General features: G+C 41.3%; 2 protein-coding genes across 4 annotated transcripts; one reads left to right on the top strand and one right to left on the bottom strand.

Annotated features, from left to right (window-relative positions):
- Positions 1-75: 75 nt before the first annotated feature.
- Positions 76-2,161, top strand: LOC129591688 (seipin-like). 2 transcript variants are annotated; one of them, XM_055487435.1, is made up of 2 exons: positions 76-822; positions 1,267-2,161. In XM_055487435.1, the coding sequence occupies exons 1-2, from the start codon at positions 418-420 to the stop codon at positions 1,852-1,854; spliced, it is 993 nt and encodes a 330-aa protein (XP_055343410.1). In that variant the 5' UTR covers positions 76-417; the 3' UTR covers positions 1,855-2,161. The 2 variants fall into 2 exon arrangements, with proteins under 2 accessions (XP_055343410.1, XP_055343409.1); XM_055487434.1 differs by having other exon boundaries at positions 76-831; positions 1,267-2,159.
- Positions 2,162-5,233: 3,072 nt separating this feature from the next.
- LOC129591689 (transcriptional activator protein Pur-beta-like) lies at positions 5,234-10,988 on the bottom strand. Of its 2 annotated transcripts, XM_055487437.1 has the most exons (8): positions 10,870-10,988; positions 10,606-10,718; positions 10,400-10,461; positions 9,932-10,162; positions 9,668-9,786; positions 6,969-7,098; positions 6,793-6,905; positions 5,234-6,725 (listed from the first exon to the last, which is right to left on the bottom strand). In XM_055487437.1, exons 3-8 carry the CDS (start codon positions 10,410-10,412, stop codon positions 6,573-6,575), a joined length of 759 nt encoding a protein of 252 aa, XP_055343412.1. In that variant the 5' UTR covers positions 10,413-10,461; positions 10,606-10,718; positions 10,870-10,988; the 3' UTR covers positions 5,234-6,572. The 2 variants fall into 2 exon arrangements, with proteins under 2 accessions (XP_055343412.1, XP_055343411.1); XM_055487436.1 differs by having other exon boundaries at positions 10,606-10,986.
- Between the last annotated feature and the right edge of the window lie 1,799 nt (positions 10,989-12,787).

Raw genomic sequence — 12,787 nt, 5'->3', positions numbered from 1 at the left:
GCAACAGCGACTGAATCATCTGATCGCATGCATCTGAAAAGAAAACCGCTGCTGTAAGTGTAGGGCCCCTAAATGTATCAGAAAGTTGTGAAAATTAGAAAAACTTCACTCTGAAAGTTTCAGAAAGTTAATTATTACGAGCGTTCTTGCCTCTGCTTTGACAACGCTCTTCCTAATATCCAGTTTTTGTTCAAGATAAATGTCTCATGGTTGCTGCAGAACTGCAAAAGCTTATCTTCGTCAATCGTCATGGCTTAGAAGTATCCTCGTCCTCAGCTCGATTTGCGTGCAGCATTGCATGATGAGCTGCTAATTAATTAAAAACTTTGTACTGCTTGCTGTCTTTCAAGATTGTCAGGCTCTGGCTTCCCTGAGCAGTGACGTGTTCCGTTTATCAGTATCGGAAGTTCCGTCACAATGAAAGCCAAAGTTGACAAGCGCAGTCCATACCCGCATCTCAGAACCTATAACTACATCGTCTCCTTGCAGCTGCGTCTGCAGAAAGCACAGTCCGACGCCGTGAAGACGGTTCTCAAACTTCTCTTCCGGATACTGTTCAGCATTACGCTGGTGTTGTTCATATTTGGACTGGCGCTCTTCATCTTCTTCATTTTCCATTACCTAACATTACCCACCATCCTCCATGTCTTGCCCGTGCATTTGTCGTATGCAGACTGCAGTCGAGCGCAGTCCGAGTATTGCAAATATCCCACCGCCGTCGTACCGTTTATCCAACGGAAACGCATGGGCAAGGAGAGTCCGCTGCTCATGTCCGGACAGAAGTATGCTATGTGGGTGTCGGTTGATCTACCGGAATCCGAGGTAGCACAAGTAAGCTCATTAACGGGGTTGCATGTGCACTGCATGTTTTGCCACTAACAAAAAATACGGCTTGCTGCTTGGTGTTGCTTGCTTTTGTTGTCTGTACCGCATTTGAACGATCTAATCGTTAATTTACTTTAATTATGTTGGTATTCCTTCAAAGACCAGTCACCACACATGTTTAACCAGATTTTTTTTATATTAAAGTACATTCACTGTATCATTTTGTCAGTATGCACAGACAACAATAAATTTTTTCAGATGTCTTCAAATATTATGTTTAAAAAGAAAGCAGTTTTCCGTGTTCGCCTCCGTTTGTGTGTTGTTCGCACTTGAACCGTGCATGTGAAAATGTGCAGTATCATACTTTTAACACCAAACATTGAAATTGCTGCGTGGATTTGGTACATGGTTTACTGTGTTTAATTAAGGAATGTTTTACAGGAAAATGCTCAAGCCGGAATTTTTATGATCAACATCGCGCTACGTTCGTACGATGAAAATCTGTTAAAATCCGCATCTCGTCCTGCTCTTCTGCAGTATCGCTCCTACATCCACCATTTAGTACGCATCATTGTGCTCTCGCCGTTGTATTTGATGGGATTCCTTCAAGAACGGCAGCATTTGCGCGTAGATCTGATTGACCTATACCAAGAAGATCCCTATGCGCCGGTAATGGACGCTGTCATTGAAGTGCGCAAATCCACGGTGAATATCTACAGTATGGAGTTACACGTGGAAGCCCGGCTGGAGGGATTGCGGTACTGGATGCATCGGCATCCGGTGATTATCGGGGCGATTATCGTCGGCATTAATTTCTTTTGCGGATTGATTCTGGCGGGATTATCGCTGTCCAATCGTTTTGCACGCCAAAATATGAAGGAGTTACCAGCGTCTCAAAGTACGGAAGACTTCGGTTTTGATGAGACCGTTGATCCGCTGGAGACATCCGAAATGGAAGACGGCGGGGACGAAGTGTTTGTTGACTGGCCAGCAGATGCAAACGAAGGCCTGAGACACCGGAAGACGTAGATTTGAATTTTGCTCAGCAGTTATTGACGTTAAACTCATCTAACATAGTATTGGGTTCGATGGGAAAATTAGAGGTGTTTTATTCCATGACGTCGCACATGTGCGTTCTGCGTTGTGACAGTGGTGTTTCCTGTGATAATAAAGTTTTTTTGCGAAATACGAACATGCATTAGCCTACTGTTTTTACTTTAAAGTTTACAACGAGCGCCAGTCTAGTCTTGACGGATTGCTATTTTTTACTTTTTAGTGTGAGTTTTAGTGTGAGACATAATATCTATATTGTCATTTTCGTGCAACTGGTCTACTTTGTCTGTACAAAATTAATACCCCAGCTTTTGCAAAACTTTCTATCCGGTATTGGTTAAGCAGCACTTCTAGTATGTAATCTTAAAAAGTACGAACTGAAATTTGCAAACGTTAATACGAGTAAAATTATACTGCACAAAAATTATTCAGATCCTTAGTACTCGTATAAGGAAAAAATTTTTACACTTTTGTGCAGCGTGGTAACTAATGTTGTACGATTGTGTGCGCATGTATCTAGATTTTGTTTGATAATAGCTGAAGCAAACAACTTATAAGTAGACTGTAGACTGTGTAGAGCCGCTTGAAATTGTTATCCATTTAAAACGTCTGCCAAATCGAAAGTACCAAATACCGATACATGTGCATAGCTAATTGTTTACAGTATTATGCGTAAAATGGCTGCGTGACCTTAACTGACTTACAGTGGTTTTTTGGGTTTCTTAAGGTTAACAAAGATGTCGTGTCGGTATTCATACACCTCCTGTTTTTTTTTCGGCATCGCCACGACTAGTGCGAATGAAGGCAGTGGATTTTTTAATTTCAATCCTTTAGAAACACTTATATATACAGCTTTGAGTCAAGACCATGTGTTTAAGTGTCAAGTTATTGCTTGGGTGGTTGGCATTGTAATTCGTATAAAAAAAAACACAGCCTTTATTGCGTCTTTGTTTCCCTATTACATTTTATACTGAAGGTGCGGGCGCGCAGTCACTTACTTACAAGTCAGCGTTTAACCAAAACACAAGAATACCGTGCCAGTATTGCTGGTTATTGTATTGTAGGTAGACAAATTTGGCTGTGATAGCGCAATCAAGTCAGACCGCATTCAGGATCGCTTTCTATTTAACAGAAATTCAGCGCAAAGAGTCCGTCAAGGCGGTTCCGTTTATACGTATGTATGTATGCTCCTCTATTTAAACCGGTCGAAGTACAGTACACTGTACGAAGATATCGCATTTGCACATGCACTGTTGCACAAGCTAATAGAGGTAACGACACGCACCCATGTCCCATGGTAATGTCACCTATACCGTTCAGAAAATTTCAGACCGGCGGACAGAGCTAACGCATAGTCGCATACAAGTACAACAGACACACCCGCTGTACATGTCGCGTAATTTAGATATCTACACAGAGTTACCATGCGTTGCTATAAACATACGATCCATAAAATTAATACCATTTGCGAAGTGTAAAGGCTACGTTAACCGTTAAAATATTCCGTATAGAACTACTGTACAATACTGAATACAGATCAACATAACTAAATAGTATAACCTGTAAGCAGGTTTAATATAAACCATTGACCATGTACCGGGCATAATACAAGATCAAATGACGGCTGATGACGTCAGAAGTCGGCAGCCATATTGGTTCGTGGGTTCTCGTTTGCCGCAGATTTCGAGATTTTCGACACTGATGCTGGCATATCTTCAAAAATCTTAGCATATGACACCGGGAAACAGTGTGACAACCGTTGCGGCAGCGCTCGGTGGTACGAAATATCTCTATCATGCAATTCTTGAGATTCCGGGTTTAATTCACAGAGAACGAAATCATGGAAGCTAACCAAGAAAATCTGGTACATCGTTACATGTGCCATTTTGGTACATGTAATGCAAAACTTTCTGCTTTCTTGTCCATTTATCGATATCATACCGATTCAGTTTGCATCGTATTCCCCAAGCTTTCGGATTTGCATCTGCGGTAATACTTTATTCATCCATGTCATTGTACAAACGGCTAATAACTGAACTAACGCTTCTGTTTGCGAATGCGAGAAACAACCCGCATGACGAATACCTGCTACATAAATCCCATCGTCGACTACAATTACGCATTGAGATATATATACCGTATATTCAATGCAACGTATATACAGATCATTACAAGAGTAGTATTATAAGTTTCAAGTGGCCGTAATAAAGCTATAATAAACAAAAATTAGTATTGGACAGCCCCCCATAAATATTTGCTACAACAGGTACGTGCTTCTATATACAGACAGTATGCAGGTGTTATTGTATTTACGTAGGCGCTGCACGGTTGAAACGGGCAAGCCTAATATAACATATGGCAGACGTAGTCTGTCTATATATTATATTAGTATAGGATCCAACGTGTAACTGAAAGGTTACTGAAAGGTCAGGATGATTCTGTCTGTTCTGAGCTTTTGCGTCTGTCTATCCTCTAACGGGGAAAAGATGGAAAGTAAAGGACACTAAAGGTTAGCCTCAATCCTGTCTGTTCAGTTGCCGATTCTCTGTCGGATTCCCGTTCGAATAGTGAAGGGATGCTGTACATGTATCGCAAAGCTAGACGGTCGGTATTCAAAAGCAATCATACAATCGTTGGGCAGCAGCCTTGCATTCCTATTGTCCTACGACAGTATCAGTGGATGACTCACCTTACTCTCCATACTATCTGCGCTCAGAAAAAAATTATTGAACTGGAACACTTAATTGCTCGTTTCCCAGGACAAGAATGTTGTGTCCAAGATGAACAATGCATGTCAAAATAACGTATTGCTGCACATCAGAATAGTTCAGGCATTCCAAAATTCTAGAAAATCTACGTTAGAACTAGACAACTCGTACGCAGATGAACACATGGTTCCGATTTAACTGGCCTCAGTGAAACGCGTATTTTCACTATCAGTATCCAGTATCCACACCGAATTTCTTTTGCACGACTGCAGTGTTTTACAAAGGAATCCTAAATACATAGATCGGAAAACTGCACCCAAATCACCGGTGTAGCCATAATGAAAGGAACACTGGAAGCGATGGTCCGCTGGTATGGGTGCAGTTTTTCAATCCGTGAAGGTTTCCTTTGCAAACACTGCAGTCGTGCAAAAGAAATTCAGAGACGGTAAAATTTAACTTTTTTTCAAATTTTTCACTGCATATTTGTATTGTGTATTAATGATATAACCACCGCCTACGTATTCAATTCCTCTACGGGGGAATTGTCACGAATGTGTTTTCTAACTACGTAGTAGGCACCGGATATCTTTGTGGATGCACTGTTCCTCACTGGAGTATCGACAAAAGGTCAGTGTTTGTAGGCAAAGGAGATCATCTTTACTTTCACAATTACCATCCATGCAGTGGCCGCAAAGCTTTGAGAAAAAATCAAGAGAGCGCACAGTGCAGCTTAAGATCTGAACACAACGCAGTAAAAGCTACAAATAAATACCAACCAAAACGGTTCATTGCAGTTTTTTCGTAATTAACATCCAGCACACAAATCGAATTAGAAAAACAACAAACCATAACTGTGGACAACAAAAAACAGGACTGTATGATAAGTACTGCCTCTTATCAATTCTGCATCACAATATGAAAGCACATGAGTGTCCAATGTAATCCGGAAAAATAAATGCAGCTGCAGTTTTCTGGTTGGTGCGTGGAAAACTTCAGCGAAATGCCCCCCAATGTCAATCGAGAAAAAAATCCATGCGCACAAGGATAGATCGTCCACTGAACTGCGAGAGTAAAATTAGCGCTAAAAAATTAAAAGGACTAAGACAACAACGCAAGCATAACGAGGCATTTGCAGCTTTTCCTGCATGGAGCACACATGTGTTAATACTTCCTGGCAAAAATATCGTAACCAAAAACCATACATCCACGAAACCTATGATCCCTTGTAGAAAAAATGCAAACTGGCACAGTAGAAACATATTATCCCGATGATTTGATGAGACAACAGCAGCCTGTGGCTTCAGGCTGTCCGTAGCCATAGATCATAATTATACTGAAGAATTCCAGGCACAGACGACATTTGGGCCACAGGGTGCATGTGTGTAGGCAGTGATAGTTTGATAAGGTGAAAGTACATGTTGGGTATAATGATAACCATCAATTCTTTCCTCTATCCATTCATTCCATCCAAATTTTGCATTTGACTCTTGCTTTGTGATGGATCGCCTCCTCTCGATCCACATTCCAAGCGGCTACACGGACAGGGACACTTGCGACACACGCTGACCAATCAGGGGGACGGCCAATGTGTGTGAGTGTGATTAATCAAACGGTGACTGCAGTTGATCACACGTGTTTGTAACCGCATATGTGTGTCGTACGCATCCCAGTCCAAGCGCTTCACTCGCATTTCTTTCCCATTCCAGCTTCCAATAGAGAAGCGTGCTATCCACCAACTCATTAACCCCTCATGACCCAATACACAACGTGACAGATATAAAAAAGAGACACAAAGTCAGCAGAGAGAACTGTGCTGTAGTTGCTGACCGGACAACGACTGCTGGCGCGATGACACTATGCAGCAGCAGCTTACGCACGGCCTCGGTAATGGAGTTGTGGTTTAGCGGGTGAGCATGATGACCACACGAGCGGAACACCGGACACCAATAACAGGACAGTTCGTATAAAAGCTATCCAATAACTGGATCAGGAACTAGTTGACGGACCACCAAAACCGATGCCGGATCGCAGTTCTTCTCCGCTCTCTCGCACTTCCCGCATGTAATCGCTGATGGTGTCGCGAAGGCGGCCCCATGACCTTTCGGGTATGGTTATGGAGCTGCGAAAGTTTTGCTTGACCTACAGCAGAATCTTATCACTTTCAAACGCTAAAACTCTTACCATAAGACTGCTATTTATAACTTACCTCGGATATTTTCATGAAAACTCCACGGGTGTTTTGGCCAATATCAAAAAAGAATGTTTTGTTCTCCACTCGGATCGACCGACTCTCAGGGATATCACCCCGAAAGGGAACTACTGTAAAAGGTGAAAGTAAAATTAACTTCCTTGTTGGGTTATGCCTAAATAATATACACTTACTCCTTTCCTCTTGAGCATCCTCTTCTGATCCGAATTGGTCAATCAACTCCGTAAATGCGTCTCTGAGTCTGGTGATTCCTTGTGCGGGTATTCCGATCTGCGATCGATTTCCACGGCTTATGAGAGACAACTATAAAAACAAAACTCATTCATTGAACGAATAATACGTACTACTTTGTAGAATACATTTGCTTGTTTCTTATGTAGATAATGATACAATTATTATTATCTTATTCTTTTGTGTGTGGCCAATTACAACACATCAGTGTTTTGAAGTAAAAACATTCCGCAAGTGTTAGATGAGCTTGTGCTATTGCTGCTTACGTTTAATGGCAAACGCCTGATTATGCAGCGACGCATGGTTTTAGCAAAGCAATTATGCGACTAAATTAGACTATCTTAGCATAATCTTGCTGTTATAATCCGTTGGCATAATTTATGGACAAGTGCTTACGTTGATAGTTTGAAGCAGACTGTAGCCTACAGTTACGTAGCTTACGTGCAGTACAGGATTCAGTAGTACTACTCGAAACGCACTTTAAATGCGTTCTGCAAGATACAGAGCCGGGAGTTCTGTAAAACTGAATCTACCAATGGTACAGCGCTGAATCTTATAGAGCGTTACAGAGCAACGAGACCTCGGACTCTAAAAGCGCCCAGTTACCGTTGACCAATTTGGTCAACGATTTATTTACTATTCACAACAATTTTGTGGCCGTTTCCTTTCTGTTTTTCTGGCGATTTTAAGTTTTATTAAGCTGAAGAAATCAGACGACTGGTGAAAAAGCGAAACGCAATTGCACCTAAAGTATTTACGTCGAGGTGGTTTTACCATTCCTCGCGCTGACGACTATGGCGAAGTCGCCTGTTGCCATCGATATAAATTCAAACATGCACAGCCGGAGGCAGCATAAAAACAGTGAACAAAGCAGAACTGGAATGTTGATTCGATAGAAGCAATTAAATTCCCGTTACTTACACCCTCAAATCTTGAAAAATAGGACTTTAGACGAATTAAAAATAGGACTTTAGACGTACAGCGGACTGTGCATCCACATCAAAAAATAAATTTGACATAGCAAGAAATGCGAGTTCTGTATCGTAACGGAGCCAGGAGAGTTCCTTTTAGATACAGAACACTTTAACTCAGTCGTCCAATCAGCGGTAAGGGGGTGGTATCAAAAGTTACAGAACTTCCGGCTCTGTATCTTACAGAACACAATTTAAAGTGCGTTTCGAGTAGTACTAGTATTCATTAACATACTGTAACTTATGCTTATAGTGCCTCAACCCTTCTAATGCTACGCTAAATGCTCGTACATGGACTGCTTGTCATTCACGATCGATCGTGACCTTATAGTTTAATCGATCAAATCTGTTCCAGTTTTGCTTTTTTTTTGTTGAAGAAAAACAATTTGGAATTTTACTGCGTCATCTTATCTTAATTCCGCAACATAAGATTGGCAGGCGCAATGTGTCAAGAACAACGAACAGTATAATATTCACTATTCACGCACTGTGCTCAAATAAAGTTAATTATGGTCTGTGCGCCACGCTAATGACCTTTCGCCTATCGGCTGTCAGTCGTGCGTGGTATCTGTTGGACTCAACCAAGACTCAACTATCATGAAGTGAAATTGCAACAAGTCCGCTCTGCAGACTCATTTGTGGATGGGAAAGGTCAAACTAATTTTAAAACATTTGGAATTCATAAGAATTAAGATAGTAGGTAACAGCAATAGGGGTAACCTGTGCGATAACCCTCGCTGGCCAGTTCTGGTCTATGAAAACGCATGGTTTACTACCAGCAGCACACAGGCTTAGAGGTTTTGCGCATGTAGGCATCGATCGCTCTGTTCAAAATACTTTTAAAAGTTTAAGTTTTCTGCTTTTGTGTGAAACCTGATATCAGACAGCAAAACAACACAAAACCTTTTCAACACATTTTTAGCGCAGATTTAAGATCAAAGCCGAAAGCTTTTTCTGTAGCTTCCGGATAATCAGAGGCGTTATCTAGCTACACGCGCAAGAATTTACGGCGCACCCATATTTATGTCCGCAGGTTTCGGACCTCGCGGTACATCGTCGGTGAATGCAAAAACTACGAACGTTATACTGCTATCCTCTATCTCTACAGATACATTGTATAATGGTTGAAGATTAAAAACTTTGTTACAGTTATAGTACTTATCTAGCCACAAAATATCGGCAGTGTAGAGATCTCGCTTACAATCAGATTCCTTTAATAGTATTCTTTCAACTTGTAGAGATAAGTTGAGATAGGGATATGCATCTTTTTATATGCACGCTCAGACAATTAAGTCCGTTGACTGGCAAAATTATGAAAATTGTATACGCATGGTTTTTGGCGTTTATCTGCCAGGTTACTGCCAAGAAAAAAACGTTAGCTTGCAAGGTGTAGACATCTTGGATTAAGATCGCGTCATGCTTTAAATATTACTGTTTGCTTTTAAAAAAGTTACGCAATGCAGCTGCTGTTATCAGTCAGAAAGTTAAAGGTACACATATGCAATGCAATCTCGCAATTAATGCAGCGACGGCATGCGCTAATCCATTCGAAAAGTGTTCCTGATTAACGGCACAGTAATTGATCAATATGTTAAAATTAATTTGCGGTTTAAAAAAAATCCCAGCATTTTGAGATTGATCAAGATGAAGTAACACAAGTAACCACTTACACGAATAAATCTCCCTCGGTCGTTTTCCTTAAGGTCAATAAAATAGCGTCGGAAATCTTTGACAATCACCGCACTTTTTAGCTTTCCATCTTCCGGCAAGTGGGTAGGCGCAGTAGGACCTGCCGAGCGACAACAAAGATGATATTTTCTGAGGCTATTGACCGAACCCCCGTCAGAACGATCAATAATGCACTGTACCGAGCATTCTATATGAAGAACTGAAGAATTGAAAAACTATTAACACCACAACCGTAGTAAACGAACCTATTTGCAGGTTATAATCGTGGAATTCTGTTAAGCGATCACGGAATTCGGCGGAAATGGACATGGGAAGGATGATACGGTTCTTACGCCGACCCGTCGCCACTTCGGCCAGCTTAATGAAACGTCCGCGGCGATTTTCTTTGACATCCACGTAAAAACGTTTGGCTTGTATCTGCAGAGTACGACTCGCCAGTTCCTGCTCACCCTGCTGATCTCCGCTACTGCCACCATCTATTACACACGCAACACTTAATGCAGCGAATATTATCACCCGACAAAAATTAGCGAAAAATCGCACACTTATAATATGCGAAATATTGTATGTCTGTATGTATATATTATACCCTGTATATAGGTATATATATGGCGAAAAATATTACTTATATTACAATTATTACAATAAAATGTCCGTATAGTGAAAAAGTACTGCTCTTATTACAGAAAAATGTATGCCCAGTTCTGAATTACCGGATGGTTCCATTATTCCACCGAAAAAAGAAGAAGCACTGTGTAAATCCACAATTCATTTGCTGAAGGGAAACAAGAAAAAGCAATCAGCTGCAATTTTTTCCTTATGTATCAATGTCTCGGAGATAACCCGATATAAGAAAAAATTTCCCAAAATTTGCATAATATTAACGAGCAGGTAAATCATTGCTAGACAGACAATTTACCTTCCAGACAACGGTGGTAAAAACACATTCACAGCGAGATGGCAAATATATATCTTTTCACAGTATATAATTCAATGCATTGAACGCTGGTTGGTTCCCCTAATCAAGTTGCCCTAAATCGGTCCACAGTGTATATAAGCTGTAGTTCAGTGTTGGGTACGAAACAAAGCATCGTCAGCTGCATTGCATGGCCAAACAGTGTTGGCGGCGGCTGTATACTGTGTAATACCCAGACGCAGACAGACGTTACAGTTGTCTACCAACCGTTTCGTGTTTGGTGGCGAGGAGTAGAGAAAAATATGTAAGAGAGTACTGCGGAATCGCGAGTCTCCAGCAGCAACCTAAGCGCCAAGCCAACGACCTCTGTGGCCAACGTTAGGGTTTTTACTGTGGCTCTTATACCCAGGAAACGTCTGCTCTTCGTCAGTATATATGTGGTATATAACCGTCTGCGCATATGGACCGTCTATACGTGTATGGGTGCGTGTATATATAATGAAATAATTCCGGAAATAATTGTGTCCTCTACAACATACAGCGGTTAACCTTCATTACGTCATTGTCCTTGGAGTTTTTGCTGAACGGAAATGAATGCGGGAATCTTGGGATTTTGGGAGAATTTTGTGGACGGAAGTGCAATTTTGCTATTCCAGCGCAGAACTGCTGGTTGACCTTTGGATGCATTACGGCCGAAGGCTGCTAGAAAACTGATTCCCAGGTTTTCCCGATTTGGTTTTTGAATTTTGGTGTAATTCCATGAGTTCTACATACCGTTAGCCGAGACACTGTCGTTTCCTGGCGAACCGCGAACACCGTCGGGCGGCCCATTTCACGGCCTGACTGGCCGCTGCTTGGGTGCGCTGTTGCGTTATCGCATGTTTCTGCAGTTTATATGGCCATATAAAAATTGATCTAACCCGCCAACAAGCTGATTGTTGTACCGTGACCTTGATCTGGACCGTGTGGAGGACCGTTTGGATGTGGCTCGAGCTGTGTTTTCTATTCCGTCAATCCGCAAAACCGTTATTTTTAAGCTGCCTGTTGCAATATTCGCGGTATCGGTTGAATTCAGAAAAAAGTGGCCATATTAAATTTTTTTATAAACTACGAGAATTATAAGATTCGCCGAAATTTAAGATTTTAAGGTATCTGCATATGTAAAAAAGAGTTTTGCGTGTTAGAAGTTAGAACGAATATAAACAGTTGTATTTATTCGTTACAACTCTATTCCCTATTAAATAAATCACGGATGTTTTTCAGTTTTGGCGCACGAGGCCCATTTTAGGCTATTTAACTTTATTTCCGATACGGAAGATTTTATGTTGTATGCAAATCGATGCGTATATAGGATATTTTTTAGAGATTATCGCCTGTGTTTGCTGAAAAATAAAAACAACTGATGTCCGGTTTCGCGTTCGGCTCCGTCCACAATTTGTTGTAGCAACTGCCGTATGCAAAAATGTTTTGTTATTATTTATTTTTTGTATGGAATTTTTAGCACACGAAAATTTTAGGGTTATGAAATTCCAACGATTAAAGTTCATTATGCAACACCAGTCAGTCCACAATCACGCTACAAACCCGTACCGTTGAATTTAGCCGCAACGTCTGCAGTAGGTAGAGCAGAGTACAGCTCAACCGCAGTCCGCAGTACTAGCTGAAATGTAGGGCAACATTGGCTGCTTTTATGATCTGCATGGCCCCTAAAAGAGAGCTACAATTGCCGAGTGCGAGCACATGGATCTAAATAGGTCAACAATGGTTCGTGGTGTGGGTATTTCACTGGTACACAAATATGTCTCTGTTGTCACACCATCGAGGCACAATATAGGTCACCGCGTATATATAAACTGGGCTTCGTGCTATAAACGCGGTTGCTTTCTACATTTTGGGATGCATTTGGCGCCGCCTACCAGGTGTATAATATTCTTACCTACCAAAATACAAACAATTATCAGCGTGTTTCTTATAGCCGGTTTTGTGAGCCGACTAACAGAGATCCATTACACTTCACAAGACCTTTTAAAATGGAAATTACAATACTGCAACGTCGAAAAAATTTCGATGTTGGTAATATGGTATAACTGTTATTCAAAATGACGGTTGTTAATCGCGCGTTAACAGAATATAGCAGATGGCGCAACTGCACCGTCCCCAGTTAGCCGGCTGCTCTGCAGTGCAG

Source organism: Paramacrobiotus metropolitanus, unplaced genomic scaffold, assembly GCF_019649055.1.
Source record: "Paramacrobiotus metropolitanus isolate TYO unplaced genomic scaffold, Prichtersi_v1.0 Parri_scaffold0000047, whole genome shotgun sequence".
Taxonomy (NCBI): domain Eukaryota; kingdom Metazoa; phylum Tardigrada; class Eutardigrada; order Parachela; family Macrobiotidae; genus Paramacrobiotus; species Paramacrobiotus metropolitanus.
Note: the sequence above shows the minus strand (reverse complement) of the source record. Positions and strands in the feature narration are given on the sequence as shown.

Excerpts from the sequence above, each read along its gene's own strand:
- LOC129591688 (XM_055487434.1), top strand. The coding sequence starts at position 418 with ATGAAAGCCAAAGTTGACAAGCGCAGTCCATACCCGCATCTCAGAACC. Across the intron at positions 832-1,266 it reads CGGAATCCGAGGTAGCACAA|GAAAATGCTCAAGCCGGAAT; the intron begins GTAAGCTCATTA and ends AATGTTTTACAG.
- LOC129591689 (XM_055487437.1), bottom strand. Across the intron at positions 9,787-9,931 it reads CGATTATAACCTGCAAATAG|GTCCTACTGCGCCTACCCAC; the intron begins GTTCGTTTACTA and ends GTCGCTCGGCAG. Across the intron at positions 6,726-6,792 it reads TTTTCATGAAAATATCCGAG|GTCAAGCAAAACTTTCGCAG; the intron begins GTAAGTTATAAA and ends ATTCTGCTGTAG.